The sequence below is a fragment of the Panulirus ornatus genome, chromosome 2 (genome assembly GCF_036320965.1).
Source record: "Panulirus ornatus isolate Po-2019 chromosome 2, ASM3632096v1, whole genome shotgun sequence".
NCBI classification, from domain to species: domain Eukaryota; kingdom Metazoa; phylum Arthropoda; class Malacostraca; order Decapoda; family Palinuridae; genus Panulirus; species Panulirus ornatus.
The window spans coordinates 94,639,433-94,656,046 of NC_092225.1; the positions used below are offsets into that span (position 1 = coordinate 94,639,433).

The following is a 16,614-nucleotide window of genomic DNA, read 5'->3' on the forward strand; positions in this document are numbered from 1 at the left end:
GCCCTGGGGGAATATAACCCCAGAACAGCAGTGCTGCCCTGGGGGAAATATAACCCCAGAACAGCAGTGCTGCCCTGGGGGAAATATAACCCCAGAACAGCAGCGTTGCCCTGGGGGAAATATAACCCCAGAACAGCAGTGCTGCCCTGGGGGAATATAACCCCAGAACAGCAGTGTTGTCCTGGGGGAAATATAACCCCAGGACAGAAGTGTTACCCTGGGGGAAATATAACCCCAGGACAGCAGTGTTACCCTGGGGGAAATATAACCCCAGAACAGCAGCGTTGTCCTGGGGGAAATATAACCCCAGGACAGCAGTGTTGCCCTGGGGGAAATATAACCCCAGGACAGAAGTGTTACCCTGGGGGAAATATAACCCCAGGACAGCAGTGTTGCCCTGGGGGAAATATAACCCCAGGACAGAAGTGTTACCCTGGGGGAAATATAACCCCAGAACAGCAGTGTTGCCATGGGGGAAATGCATCCCCAGGACCAAGCAGGGTTGTCCTGGGGGAGCATAGCCCCAGGACCCAGCAGGGTTGTCCTGGGGGAATATAACCCCAGGACCCAGCAGGGTTGTCCTGGGGGAATATAACCCCAGGACCCAGCAGGGTCGTCCTGGGGGAGAGTACAGCCCCGGGTCGCAGCAGTGTTGCCAGTCCCCGTGGTCTTGGTGATGGACAATATTTCATTCAATTTCGCTGCAGCGTTGCCAGGCTGGCCGGCCAACTGGGCCATGCATGTGATTATGCCATGGGACAGAGGCCCTCCGGCTCCCTCCCCTCGAGGCTCCCTCCCTTCCTCCCCTCGAGGCTCCCTCCCTGCCCTCCCCTCGAGGTTCCCTCCCTTCCTCCCCTCGAGGCTCCCTCCCTGCCCTCCAGTAGGCTTTCTTCCACCCTGCATTCTATAGGCTGGCACCCTCTCTCCCTGCTCTCCAGGCTGACTCCCTCCATCCCTGTCCTCCACGCTGAGTCCCTCCTTCCCTGCCCTCCAGGCTAGTTTCCCTCCTCCCTGTCCTCCTCGTCTTTCAGGCTACCTCCCCCCACCCCCTCCAGGTTGGCTCCCTCCCACTCTGACCTCCAGGTTCCCTCCCTCCCTCCCCGCCCTCCAGGCTCTCTCCTTCCCACCAAACCTTAGGCGGGCTCCCTCCCTCCTCTCCACCCTCCAGGCTGGATCCTTCCCTCCGAGCTGGCTCCCTCCATCCCTTCCCTCCAGGCTGGCTCCCTTCGTCCCTTCCCTCCAGGCCTGGCTCCCTCCATCCCTTCCCTCCAGGCTGGCTCCCTCCATCCCTTCCCTCCAGGCTGGCTCCCTTCGTCCCTTCCCTCCAGGCTGGCTCCTTCCCTTCCTCCCTCCTGCTGGGTTTTCTCCCTCCTGCTGGCCTACTCCCCCTCCCTGCTAGTCCCACGAGCACTTCGCCCCCCCCCCCCCCGCTCAGAACCTCTGCTTCTGCTTGGCCTCCTAACGCATTCCCTGCTTGTCTGCTTAAGTGGCTGCTTTCTTCCCTGCTTGCCTGCTGGAGTGTCTCTCGCCCTCCTCTGCTTGCCTGCTTGCATGGGACCCACTCCACTGCTTCCTTCATCTCTGAAAGATCAGCGGCTGCTTTCACTCCCCACTTACTTCCCCTTCCTTCATTCCTTCTTCTCTGCTCGCTTGCCTTCGCCAGTGGCACCCTCCTTGTCTTTCCTTCTTCCACAATAGTTTTTGAGGGTTCCATTCCCTCTTTCCTCCCTTCGTGCCTTCATCATTCCCTGCTCTTTACCCCTTTCCCTGTCCATTCCTCTCCTTTCCTGTCTGCTTGCCCAAGCATCAACCCAGGAGGCCCACTAATTAACATATCACGTGTCTGAATTAGCAATCACCCACGCCTCAATAAGTCAGGGTTGCATACCGGATGAAGACGTCTTCTTTTCAAAGCTCCTAATGAAGCCATTTTACTTGGCCACGGCTGTCCCTGCAACACCAGCCTCGAGGTCAGACAACAGCTGTCCCCGCAACACACACGAGTCGGGCTCTGACAATGGTTGTCCTTGCAACGCACATGAGTCGGGCTCTGACAAAAGCTGTCCTTGCAACACACATGAGTCGGGGACTGACAATGGCTGTCCTTGCAACACATGAGTCGGGCTCTGACAATGGCTGTCCTTGCAACACACACGAGTCGGGCTCTGACAATGGCTGTCCTTGCAACACACACGAGTCGAGCTCTGACAATGGCTGTCCTTGCAACACACGAATCGGGCTCTGACAATGGCTGTCCTTGCAACACACGAGTCGAGCTCTCACAATGGCTGTCCTTGCAACACACACGAGTTGAGCTCTGACAAAAGCTGTCCTTGCAACACACACGAGTCGGGCTCTGATAATGGTTGTCCTTGCAAACACGAGTCGAGCTCTGACAAAAGCTGTCCTTGCAACACACACGAGTCGGGTTCTGACAATGGCTGTCCTTGCAACACACGAGTCGGGCTCTGACAATGACTGTCCTTGCAACACACGAGTCGGGCTCTGACAATGGCTGTCCTTGTAACACATTGGCTAGAGTCAGGCAATAGCTCTCCCTGCAACACATGGGCTAAGGTCAGGCAATGGCTCTCCCTGCAACACATAGGCCGACGTTAGACGACGGCTCTCCCTGCAACACATAGCCTAGAGTCAGGCAATGGCCCTCCCTGCAACACATAAGCTGAAGTTAGACGACGGCTCTCCCTGCAACACATGGGTCGAGGCCAGACGAACATCCCATGCAACAGACACACAAGAAGAAGATACATGATCAACCACAATGTTGCAGGAGATGAAATGTATCATCATCATCTCTTTTTTAAACCCTCACCTTCACCAAACATTGGCGGCCAGTATGAACAGCGAGTCTCATGACCTGACAGTGTAAGAAAAGTGCAAAAAAAACAAAAAAACAAAGCAACAACAACAAAAAGAAACAAAAACAAAAATATTTGTTGGTTGAAAAATGGGTCATTAACATGATTTATTGCAGGGTGGCTAAATAGCGCGAGGATCACACAGACCAACGCAAAGGAAGGCGATTCTAACTGGTCCTGGAGTTAGTTGATCGTCCTAGTTCGACTCTTAACTGGAGTTAGCTGATCGTCCTAGTTCGACTCTAACTGGTCATGGAGTTAGTTGATCGTCCTAGTTCGACTCTTAACTGGAGTTAGTTGATCGTCCTAGTTCGACTCTAACTGGTCCTGGAGTTAGTTGATCGTCCTAGTTCGATTCTAACTGGCCATGGAGTTAGTTGATCGTCCTAGTTCGACTCTTAACTGGTCATGGAGTTAGTTGATCGTCCTAGTTCTTAACTAACTAAGTTCTTAATTGCCAGCCTCTGACCCATCCCTCCTTCTCCAACCGCTGAGCGCTTGTGGACCGATGTATTTAATGTTGTTATCACCGTGCCGCTGAACACATGGTGAACAATACAGAACATCTCCCGAAGTGAACGGAAAAGAACATTATTTTTCTCTGTGCTTGATACTTATTTATTTTTCTTTTAAAGAGAGACCGATGCAAATATTACATACACCAGCGATGGAAATAGTTTTCCTCGTCTCGTGGTTTTAGATAGAATATTTCCTTAGCTAGTGCTATTCATAGGAATAGTTTTCTTACCTAGTGCTATGTACAGGAATAGTTTCCTTGCCTAGTGCTATTTATAGGAACAGCTTCCTTAGCTAGTGCTATTTATAGGAATAATTTCCTTACATAGTGCTATCTATAGGAATGGTTTCCTTACTTAGTGCTATTTATAGGAATGGTTTCCTTACCTAGTGCTATTTACAGGAATAGTTTCCTTACCTAGTGCTATTTACAGGAATAGTTTCCTTACCTAGTGCTATTTACAGGAGTAGTTTCCTTACCTAGTGCTATTTACAGGAATAGTTTCCTTACCTAGTGCTATTTACAGGAATAGTTTCCTTACCTAGTGCTATTTACAGGAATAGTTTCCTTACCTAGTGCTATTTACAGGAATAATTTCCTTACCTAGTGCTATTCATAGGGAGAGTTCCCTTAGCTAGTGCTATTAACAGGAATAGTTTCCTTACCTAGTGCTATTAACAGGAATAGTTTCCTTACCTAGTGCTATCTACAGGAATAATTTCCTTACCTAGTGCTATTTACAGGAATAGTTTCCTTACCTAGTGCTATTTACAGGAATAATTTCCTTACCTAGTGCTATTCATAGGGAGAGTTCCCTTAGATAGTGCTATTAACAGGAATAGTTTCCTTACCTAGTGCTATATACAGGAATAATTTCCTTACCTAGTGCTATTCATAGGGAGAGTTCCCTTAGCTAGTGCTATTTACAGGAATAGTTCCCTTACCAAGCTTGTGCTATTTATAGGAATAGTTTCCTTTGCTAAGACTTTATAGGAACGGCCTCCTTAGCCAGTGCTATTTACAGGAATATTTTCATTAGCTTGTGCTATCTAGGGGAATGGTTTTGATTGTGCTATAAATAGGAATAGCTTCCTTTGCTAGTGCTATTTACAGGAATAGTCTTATTTGCCAATGCTCTTTACAGGATTGCTTTCCTTAGCTTTTACTATTTATAGGAATAGTTTCTTTAGCTATTGCTATCTAAACTAAAAGCTTCCCTCGCTAGTGCTATTTACAGGAATAGTTTCAACTCCTAGTACTATTTACAGGAATAGTTTCATCTCCTAGTACTATTCATTAGAATATTTTTCCCTAGCTAGTCCTGTATAAGGAAATATTCCCTTAACTAGTGATATCTACAGGAATTGTTTCAATAGATAGTGGCAGTGACAGAAAGTTTCACTAGGTTGTGCTAGTGGTGAAAGAAGTTTCCTTAGTGCTATTTACAGGAATCGTTTCATTAAGTAGTTCTAGTGAGGAAAGCAGGATCATTAGCAAGTGCTATTATTTACAGCGGTAGTGAAGACAGAAGCTTCATTAGCTAGTGATGATGACGAAAGAAGTTTCAATAGCTAGTGATGAAATAAGTTTTATTAGAGAGTGCTACTGACGAAAAAGTTTCATTAGCTAGTGCTAGTGACGAAGGAAGTTTTATTCGCTTGTGTTAGTGACGAAGGATGTTTCATTTGCTATTGCTACTGATGAAAGAAATTTTTTTAGCTAGTGCTAGTAGTGAAAGGAGTTTGATTAGCTTGTGCTGCTGATGAAAGAAGTTTCATTAGCTAGTGATGAAAGAAGTTTCATTAGCTAGTGGCGAATGAAGTTTCATTAGCTAGTGGCGAATGAAGTTTCATTAGCTAGTGACGAATGAAGTTTCATTAGCTAGTGACGAATGAAGTTTCATTAGCTAGTGATGAAAGAAGTTTCGTTAGCTAGTGACGAATGAAGTTTCATTAGCTAGTGATGAAAGAAGTTTCATCAGTTAGTGACGGAAAGAGTCTCATCCAACAGCGCCAGTGAAAGTGACAGTTTAAAACAGTGACGAATTGCTGAAGCTTAATCTTGCACACCAGAAAAAAAAAAAAACCTGTGGGACCACTAGATCAAGCTAAGCAACAAGCTGATCAAGCTGGGAGGACAAAACAACGGATCCAAAAGTGTGGGACCACTAGATCAAGCTGACCCTAGTAACAACAGATCACAAAGCACTGGACTAAACACTGTGTGTCAAAGCTTAAGTGACGGGTAGACATAAGCTGTGGGGAAGCAGCTAATCAAGCTGAGTGACCGCGCCATCAAGCTTAGAGAGAGAGAGAGAGAGAGAGAGAGAGGCCGCCTTGGGTTCCTTGAAGCGAGGAGGACCTCCTGGCGCGGTCTCTCGCGAAGTGGCCTCTCCCCCGGCCTCTTACGATGGGCGTGGTGTGAGCCAGCGGGCGTGTGAGCCAGCGGGTCCGAGCGCCAGCCAGTCTCCACCATGCACGCCTACAAGGCACCCCGCCCGACCCTACTGGCCCTGATGGTGCTCTTCCTCACACCTCAAGATGGTAAGTGCAACATGACAACATCTGTCACGTCCGTTTTCCTCTCATGTTTATCTCGTTTTCTATGTTGTGTGTGTGTGTGTGTGTGTGTGTGTGTGTGTGTGTGTGTGTGTAGGAATTATACCAAGAAGCGAAAGAAATTCTTTGTTATATATATATATATATATATATATATATATATATATATATATATATATATATATATATATTATATATATACCTATATATATATATATATATATATATATATATATATATATATATATATATATATATATATATATATATATATATATCTATATATATATATATATATATATATATATATATATATATATATATATATATATATATATATACATATATATATGTACACATATATATATATATATGTATATATATATATATATATATATATATATATATATATATATATATATATATATATATATATATGTATATATATATATATATATATATATATATATATATATATATATATATATATATATATATATATATATATTGCACTATAGCATTATATGTGCTAGCTTCTTCGTGTGGGCAGATCTCTGTATATATATATATATATATATATATATATATATATATATATATATATATATATATATATATATATATAAAGTCAAGCAAGGAGAAATGAACGATAAAGAAGCCACTGAAGATATCTATATGTATTCCAGGAAAATACTGACCACGAAATGTACAATTATGATATGTATGATCTCAGTGGTAGTGAGGAGGGAGAGAGGGGGGGGGGAATAGGCACATTCACACGCACGTACACACACACACACACACACACACACACACACATACACACACACACACACACACATACACACACACACACACACACACACACACACACACACACATACACACACACACACATTCATGGTATACATAAACAAGATTAAGAGACGAGGCAACACGAGTGTAAAACTCTCTCCTTGTAACACTGAAATTGTAATCACACACACACACGCACACACACACACACACACACACACGAAACGCCTCCATAGCGCAGTGGTTAGCGTTGCGACCCACTGATAAAAGCAGACCCCAGGTTCGATTTGTGGGCCGGGTTATAGGCGCGAATCTAGCAGTTCATCCTCGCCATTTGTGGGCCGGCTGGCCCGATGGATGGCGTACCTGGCGTAAACTTGTGGGGGGGGGTTGGTGTGAGGGGGTGTCACATGCATGTCAATGTCCTTTTGGTACGGTGACCAATATGGCCTGTTCAAAACACGTCCCAGTTCAGGCCCTCCCAGATGGGAAAGGGGGAGGGTAATGATTATGACGGAAAAGGGTATGTGGAATAGACTGACTGGCCTCGTCCACGTGACTGCAGGCCTGAGTCTTACGGGTGAGAAATGCTGGGGGGAAAGGTGGGATTGGTACACGATAGGAGAGAGAGAGAGAGAGAGAGAGAGAGAGAGAGAGAGAGAGAGAGAGAGAGAGAGAGAGAGAGAGAGAGAGAGAGAGAGGTAATCCCTCCCCTCCCCCAACCCACAGCTCGCGGAAAGAAGTGGACAGTATTGTAACGGTCCATCCTCGTGTGTGTGTGTGGGTCCTTTCGCCATACACACAGAAACTACAGGAAGCACCGGCCGGGCGCGTACCCTGGGTCCAGGTCTTCGTGGGGGAGTGAGGGAGGAGGGGAGTGGGGGAGCGGAAAGCTGGGACACATGAGAACACTGGCCGAAAGGATACCTGTGGAACAGAGAGAGAGAGAGAGAGGAAAGGTATATATATCCCCGAGGACTGAAAGGAAAAGGGGTGTGATGTGGTGTGGTGGATGAACAGGGTATAGAGTGTGTGGTGGAGAGATGGCAAGGCAGATGTGCCTCTTGGAGAGATGGGGGAAATCGAGGGGGAAGGGGGGAGGGGAGGGGGAAGAAGAAGAGCTGTCTTCCACTTCGGGGGCAAACTAAGAGGCACAGACGTGGCTGGAGTGCTCATCACTGTGCCCAACACCAGCAGCTTTAAGGGAGGAAGAGGAAGATGATGATGATGATATATTCATCAAGTGTGTGTGTGTGTGTGTGTGTGAAGGGGGAGGGTTCCAAAAGGGGGGTTGGGGGCGAGTGGTTTCCAGGTAAAATGGTTATTTTGGTGATGCCTCACCTTGCTCTGTGTTATTGAAGGGTATGGGGGGGGAATGGGGTAAAAAAAGAAATATATATATATACAGCGTTTCGATGTATTCATCTGCAGGAAAGAGCGAGTTTCAGGAAGAGAGTATGGGGGGGAGGGGGGTTGGGTATTGCATTTTCAGAACTGTTGAATTTCACCGTGTCACTTCACACTCTCTCTCTCTCTCTCTCTCTCTCTCTCTCTCTCTCTCTCTCTCTCTCTCTCTCTCTCTCTCATTCCGAGATAATGCAGCGGCCCCAAAACAAGAGGGGAGTATAGGGGGGGGGGGGGCGGGCGGAGAGAAGGGAAATGTGTTCGAACACCGCGAAAAGCGAACGTGGAGCGAGGAGGAGGAGGAGGAGGAGTGAAGGTGAGGAGGGTGAAATTTGAAGTGGAATTGCCGATACTAAGGATGAACTGGGTCAGGCGATGAAGAATGAATGACCATTTGTGTGGAGAGAGAGAGAGAGAGAGAGAGAGAGAGAGAGAGAGAGAGAGAGAGAGAGAGAGAGAGAGAGAGAGAGAGAGAGAGAGAGACAGACAGAGAGAGAGAGAGAGAGAGAGAGAGAGAGAGAGAGGAGGTTGGGGGAGGGACAGGTGAAACAAAGAGGGGTAGGCGACACAGGCGAGAACCTTGAAGAACGACAGGAATGATAAATGACAAAAGATAACGTGATACAGAGAGATAAAGAGACGCGAGCATGGTCGCTCTACCCTCACTCTCACACAACGGGGAAAAAAGACGGACGGAAATGAAATGAAAAAAAGAAAAGACGAGGAAAAAAAAGACGGACGGAAATGAAATGAAATGAAAAAAAAGAAAAAGAAGAACACCAAGTCATATGCGTTGGGACGGAGAGCGAAAGCACGTGTCCCATCCGATCACATGGTCTGTGAGAGATTGGGGAGGACCACAACGGAATGACCCCTGACCTCTCTCTCTCTCTCTCTCTCTCTCTCTCTCTCTCTCTCTCTCTCTCTATCCCAGACACGGGGGGAAGACCGGAAGTGGGTCACGGAGGACAAGCTCACCAAGGAAATGTGTATCTCTCAAGACCTGATATGGACATGTGAAAGTTTGAGGCGAGGGGGGCAACGCGGGGGTAGAACTCTCTCCCAATAACATATAAATCGTATATATATATATATATATATATATATATATATATATATATATATATATATATATATACCACGAACACACGAATACGGACGCAAACAAAGGCACAAAAAACTAACTCCATAAAGCTAAGTTAAAATATATATATATATATATATATATATATATATATATATATATATATATATATATATATATATATATATATATTGTTCAATCTATACCAGACATGATAGCAAATCCGTCAAGTAAAACAGATAATCTCACAGTCAACCTGGATTCATTATACAAATCCCAGCTGCTCTGACGTCAAGACACACACACAACAAAAAATGGGACAACAACAACAACAACAACAACAAAACAAAAAAAAAAGGTTGATGGCGATTGATATGCCGCAAACACACACTCAACAACAACACCACCAACAAACACACATATAGACACACACACAAAAAAAATATACCGGTCATCAGGTCTGGAAATAAAAAAAAAATGGAAAAAATTAATAATCATGACTGAAGAGTGAGAAGGGGGAGAAAAAATGGTTATATATATATATATATATATATATATATATATATATATATATATATATATATATATATCCCTGGGGATAGGGGAGAAAGAATACTTCCCACGTATTCCCTGCGTGTCGTAGAAGGCGACTAAAAGGGGAGGGAGCGGGTGGCTGGAAATCCTCCCCTCTCGTTTTTTTTCAATTTTCCAAAAGAAGGAACAGAGAAGGGGGGCAAGGTGAGGATATTCCCTCAAAGGCCCAGTCCTCTGTTATTAACGCTACCTTGCTAATGCGGGAAATGGCAAATAGTATGAAAGAAAGAAAAGATATATAAATATATATATATATATATATATATATATATATATATATATATATATATATATATATATATATATATATATATATATTCGTCCCATTGCGATAATGATTGGCGGGAGAGGAGGACTGGGGGGGGGGGGGGGAGGACACTTTTTCGACCTGGGGTAATGTATTGTGAGATGACTTGACAATGTAAAACTGATTCTCTCTCTCTCTCTCTCTCTCTCTCTCTCTCTCCCCCCGCTATTTTGAAGCCTCGGGTCAGCAGACGTCAGACGGCCCGCGTGGGGGGGGTGTTGGTAATCCACTCCCATCTGTTTATATATGTGTGTCACGTGTTACGAAACGAGAGGAGGCGTTGGGAAAAGAAAAAGAAAGGAAAAAAGGAGAGAAAAGAAAAGAAAAAAAGAATGTGAGAATTCATTTGAAAGAACTTATACAATAGTCTCGGTGACCAGCACGGCAGCGAACCGAATCTCTCATTCTCTCTCTCTCTCTCTCTCTCTCTCTCTCTCTCTCTCTCTCTCTCTCTCTCTCTCCTGACTAGTTTCGTTGCTCCACCCTGAAGCAGATTTCTCTTTCTTTTTTTTTATTCTCTTCTTTTTTTTTTTCTTCTTCTCTCTCTTCCCAGTGTTGTTATGTTCACCAGGCCGTCCTCCTCCTTTCGAGGCAAGAGAGAGAGAGAGAGAGAGAGAGAGAGAGAGAGAGAGAGAGAGAGAGAGAGAGAGAGAGAGAGAGAGAGAGAGAGGGGAGGAGGGGGGTAGTATACAGGACTGAGTTCTATGATCGCTGTGTTCGCTCGCCAGCAGGATTGAAACCCCACTCCTTCCTGTGTGTGAGTGTACGTACGTCCGGATATTCGTGCGTTGGCAGATGCCAGCGAGGTAAACTATGGCCTCTCATGATGGGTAAACCATGGGTACTACTGATGTGTAAAACGGTGATGTTTAAACCAGGCTGCCCCTAATGCGTAAAACCAGGCTCCCCCTATAGCGTAAACCAGGCTGCCCCTATAGTGTAAACCAGGCTCCCCCTATAGCGTAAACCAGGCTGCCCCTATAGTGTAAACCAGGCTCCCCCTATAGCGTAAACAAGGCTGCCCTTATTCCGTAAACCAGGTCCTTCCGGCCCGTTAAACAGGCCCTCCTGATGCGCAAACCGGGTCCTCCTGACCCTTAAAGCAGACCCTCCTGCAACGTAAACCTGGGTACTCCTGATCAGTAAACCAGGCCTTCTTGACGCGTAAACCAAGCTCACCTGAAGCGTAAAGCAGTGATGACCTCCTCCTGACGCGTAAATCAAACCCAACAGACTTGTAAACAAGGTCTTCTGTATCTGTAAACTACGAGCGTGGTAAACCTCAGTTATGGGCTGCCTGCAGCTCGGCCAAGTGGTGACCAGGTCGCTGGATCAATGATTATAAATCTCTTTAAATAATGTTTACTACTTTTTCATGGAGGCAAGAGTGTGTGTGTGTGTGTGTGTGTGTGTGTGTGTGTGTGTGTGTGTGTGTGTGTACTGCACAGGGAGGGATGTTCAGCACTCGTGGAGCCCCTTCTCTTGAACCTTTCTGTACTCTCATTCAACTTCTTGAACTTCCCTAGGCTGTCCACGTTCATAATCCTGTAATTCAATCTCATTCCATCCAGCCAGCCCACTGGAGTGTCTGGCTCAATCTCAAGTCTAATCCTACGTGAACCCCCCTTCCACGTCTCACCACGCCTCACACCACCAGTGTCATCTATAAACCAAACTCCTTGAAGAACTGAGGCACAACAGGATCAAACAAGGTGGTCCCTCTCTCTCTCTCTCTCTCTCTCTCACCCGCACACACGACAAAGATTCTGATCCAGTTCCTCCACCTCTACACTGCCCAAAGATCCCACATGACACATCATGGCTGGCTTTGGAACACCACACACAAACCCTCCTCCTGCATTCTCCTGGTAGCAGTGAACATCAACAGAGAATCTGATACTCTTTCCCAGACACGTCCTCATACATGAAGGTACAGGACACCCTCCTCTAGCAAATGACAAGAGAGCGGTTAAATAATTCTACAGCTAACTGACGGACCAGCGTCATTCACAAGGGCTGCAACTTCAAAGCCTACATGACCTCCCAACTCCCTCCTGAAGACCACACTGTAACAGTCGTCCCTTCTGCAGGTAACGTAACGGATACATCACGACACCGAACACTAACCAAGTAACAGTCCTACCCTCTGCAGGTAACGTAACGGATACATCACGACACCGAACACTAACCAAGTAACAGGAGACGTGCGCACATCACACGATGAGAACACAATGGCCCGCTTGAGATACAATGGTCTCCATCGAAACAGAAATCCACAGTCACCCTTTAAAACAACCCCCCCCCCCCACACGAACCCGACCAACAAGGCCCTACCATAACCCCTCAGTGGTCAACCACTGCCACTCCAAAGAACTCCAGATGTATTAGTTATCACAAACGACTCACACATGACTAGTTATCACGTACGACACACACGCACGCACACACACACACACACACACACACACACACACACACACAGGACATGTACTTGCCACACCACAAAGCTCAACACGAAGGTCATAAACAAAGTAAAGTGGCAGTAGTTATAGTCAAGGACCAGGAGTCTTTAGTATCCTGCAGGAACCGGTTCCTGCGTTCCATCCTAAATCATGCCTCACCTGCCCTAGCCATTCATCCTCTCAAAAGCCAACATAACAAACCGACAAATCACGTGACACAAAGCCTTCGCAACGACGTCACTTACTGCCATGGACCCGTAAGTACAAAACACGTCCACAATGAGTCAAAAAAAAAAAGAAAAGAGAAAAAAGAACTCCCAATACATTCTCATTTATATGTGCTCACCAACCAGGCAACAGCCCTAGACGACCCACCCTCCTCCTCCAACCCCCAAAACCACACCACAAACACCAGACACCCCACCACACCCCAAAGCAGAAACGAAAAGAATGACACTCCCTTACTTCCTATGGCCACAGATCCCATCCTTGCCCAGCAAACGTGCCACCGACCGAGCACAGACACGCAGTGAAGGGTCGCCAGGCACTGATGAACTACCCTCACACTCCACTGTGACATTCTGACTCACCCGACGTACGTACATCCACCTGAAACTATACTCCCCAGTCATGTACGTGTGACACTTTCTCGTTAGCGCTCCGGACATCCCTCGCCTCTACACCATTGACACACACACACACACACACACACACACACACACACACACACACACACACACACAGATCAGCACATGTGTACAAGAGCCGTCATGCCCAGGACGTAACCTCCCACTGTCAAGACAGTGAACACCTCCTCATTCACTGCCCTGCGCTCAGCTCACACAAACAAAACCAACACATAACATTACCACAATTATTGACCTGTGGCCCCGCCCGCTGGGCGTAGTGCAGCTTCCGCTGTGTGCCGGGAGGTCTATAGAGTAGGCTTCACGGCAGGAAGTAAACACACACACACACACACACACACACACACACACACATACATACACACACACACACACACACACACACACACACACACATACATACACACACACACACACACACACACACACACACACACACACACACACATACATACACACACACACACACACACACACACACACATACACACACACACACACACACACACACACACACACACACATATATATAAAGAGAGAGAGAGAGAGAGAGAGAGAGAGAGAGAGAGAGAGAGAGAGAGAGAGAGAGAGAGAGAGAGAGAGAGAGAGAGAGAGAGAGAGAGAGAGAGAGAGAGTAAACGAATAGACGGAATACACAACAAACCTCCATCCATCCAACACAGACCCACGTACGCACATATAACCGTAGGTATATATATATACACACACACACACACACACAAAACATATGTGTTGTTCCCACACACCAGCAAAACCCTACCTTACGAGCAGCGCGCCTGGGATTTATATCCGAGACTCGACAGGAGAAATGTGTGAATGGATTCCAGGAACCCATTGATCCAGGCCGTCTCCCCTCCCCCTTCTCCTCAATGGTTTATTCGTTAAACAAATGGGTCATTAAAATGAGCCACGAATAGTGTAGGATTCCAATGGTCGTCAGGGGGGCCAGGTCGAGCAGCCGATTCAGTCATGATGAATGGTAATGGGTTTGAGGGACGGGATGTGTGATGATGCTTCTAAGGGGGAAAGGGAATTAGTGGTGATGGTTCTAAGGGGGAAGGGAATTAGTGGTGATGGTTCTAAGGGGGTGAGGGGAATTAGTGGTGATGGTTCTAAGGGGGGATAGGAATTATTGGTGATGGTTCTAAAGGATGGGACATGTGGTGACAGTTCTAAGGGGTGGGACGTGTGTTGACGGTTCTAAGGGTTTGGGCATATGGTGATGGTTTTAAAGGGTGGGACATGTAGGGTCCATGGTTCTAATGAGTGGATTATGTGTTAATGGTTCTAAGAGGTGGAATATGTAGTAATGGTTCTAAGGGGTGGAATATGTAGTAAGAGTTCTAAGGGGTGGAATATGTAGTAAGAGTTCTAAGGGGTGGAATATGTAGTAAGAGTTCTAAGGGGTGGAATATGTAGTAAGAGTTCTAAGGGGTAGAAAATGTAGTAATGGTTCTAAGGGGTGGAATATGTAGTAAGAGTTCTAAGGGGTGGAATATGTAGTAATGGTTCTAAGGGGTAGAATCTGTAGTAATGGTTCTAAGGGGTAGAATATGTAGTAAGAGTTCTAAGGGGTGGAATATGTAGTAATGGTTCTAAGGGGTAGAATATGTAGTAATGGTTCTAAGGGGTAGAATATGTAGTAAGGGTTCTAAGGGGTGGAATATGTCGTAATGGTTCTAAGGGGTGGAATATGTAGTAAGGGTTCTAAGAGGTTGACTATGTAGTAATGGTTCTAAGGGGTTGACTATGTAGTAAGGGTTCTAAGGGGTTGACTATGTAGTAATGGTTCTAAGGGGTGAAGTCTGGGGTAATGGCGCTAAAGCTTTGCATCACACCCACTAAAAAGAAACAATATAAAGCTTGTAAGCTTGTAAGCTTTACGTCAAGAACAGCTCCCAGCTATAAAGCTACGTTAAGCTGACACACCGTCTTGGATGTTTTAAATGATTGCATGAATTCATTCAGTAATACAACCTCATAACAAATACGTAAAAAATTTACGCATTTTACACAATAATTCGGCTCTATACCGCGGGATACTAAATGTAAAAAAAGATAGATAATTATCAAGTTTAGTGATACAGGGGGGAAAAAACTTTTTTCATTTCATCAATTTATCTGTGACACATGGTAACAGCAGATGATGCCTGGGTTGTGTCCTACCACGTAACAACAGTGACTACCAGCGTTACCTGTGTCATGCGTTTGACCTCAGCGGATCTTGTGGTCACAGGAAATGTAACTTTGCCTCATGTAACGCTGAGCGTGTAGCCATCTCACAGAGTCAGGTCAGTGAACAGTGAAATGCTGGCTCACTATACGTTAATGACCCACGTTAAGGAGGCGCTACCTAAAATACATCAGGACTCATCTGTAAGTGTAAGTGTTAAGTGAATGTATACGATGTACTTCCTTCCTCACACAGTATAGTACATATAAGTAATGCGGTTGTACGTACGGAACATACATAATCATTTTACGATTGTTGAGTACATACGTACTTCACCTCATCTTACCTATCGGATCCCAGGCATTACGTCTATAATGGGGCATCTCGCAGCGCCCAGGAAGCCGACCACGTCCACCGGGCGGGACCACAGCTCAAGATAAAGTGCAGTGATGTTTTGTGTGACTTGGTCGGGTGAGTTGGGGGAGAAATGAGATATAAATGTCCAGCGTCTTCAATGTGGAAGGTGGATCTTAACATGAAGGTGTTGGTGATGTGTTAAATCCAGAATGGTGAGGAGGAAAAAGTGTCACTCGTACGTGCCTAGGGAGTGCAGTTTCAAGGGCGTGTACGTATGTCTGATGGACCGCAGCTCTAGACTAAGTTGGAAGGGCAGTTGTTCAGCGCCTGTCGAGTTATCAGAGTGTGTATATGTGCCGTCAGTATTGTGTCTATTGGAGGAGAGCGCCGTACGTGTAAGGTGCTGAAGTGTGAAAGATGGGAAAGCTTTTTTTTTATACCTACTTTGTGGTTGTTAGTTGTTTATGGAGTGGTTTGGATCTGTGTGTGTGTGTGTGTGTGTGTGTGTGTGTGTGTGTGTGTGTGTGTATGTGTGTGTGTAGGGCGGGGGTGTCTAGCGGTGCTGCAGAGACCTGGGTGTTGAGCAAGCCTGAGGCGATAATGCACTGGAAATATTCGCGTTTTACTACGCAGCTGATGATGAATGTTTATGGTTATTAGGCAGCCGGTGATTGTTCTGAGTGCTCTGTTCTGTGTGTAACTCGCGTCTTTGTTACATTTGCGTTTGGCGAAGGGTGTGTGTGTGGATGACCAGACGGATGAAACGCAGTTATAGGCGTGGATCGGATGTACTGTGTATGGAGGACAGTTTAGGAA

The 16,614-nt window shown here is 45.8% G+C and overlaps 1 protein-coding gene across 3 annotated transcripts in view; it reads left to right on the forward strand.

Annotated features, from left to right (window-relative positions):
* LOC139758548 (uncharacterized) overlaps window positions 1-16,614 on the forward strand; it is a 462,393-nt gene that overhangs the window by 1,734 nt on the left and 444,045 nt on the right. For all 3 annotated transcript variants that reach the window (XM_071680086.1, XM_071680078.1, XM_071680071.1), the window contains exon 2: window positions 5,407-5,939. In XM_071680086.1, the coding sequence (XP_071536187.1) occupies window positions 5,870-5,939 (70 nt within the window). In that variant the 5' untranslated portion in view covers window positions 5,407-5,869. The remainder of the gene's footprint in view (window positions 1-5,406; window positions 5,940-16,614) is intronic.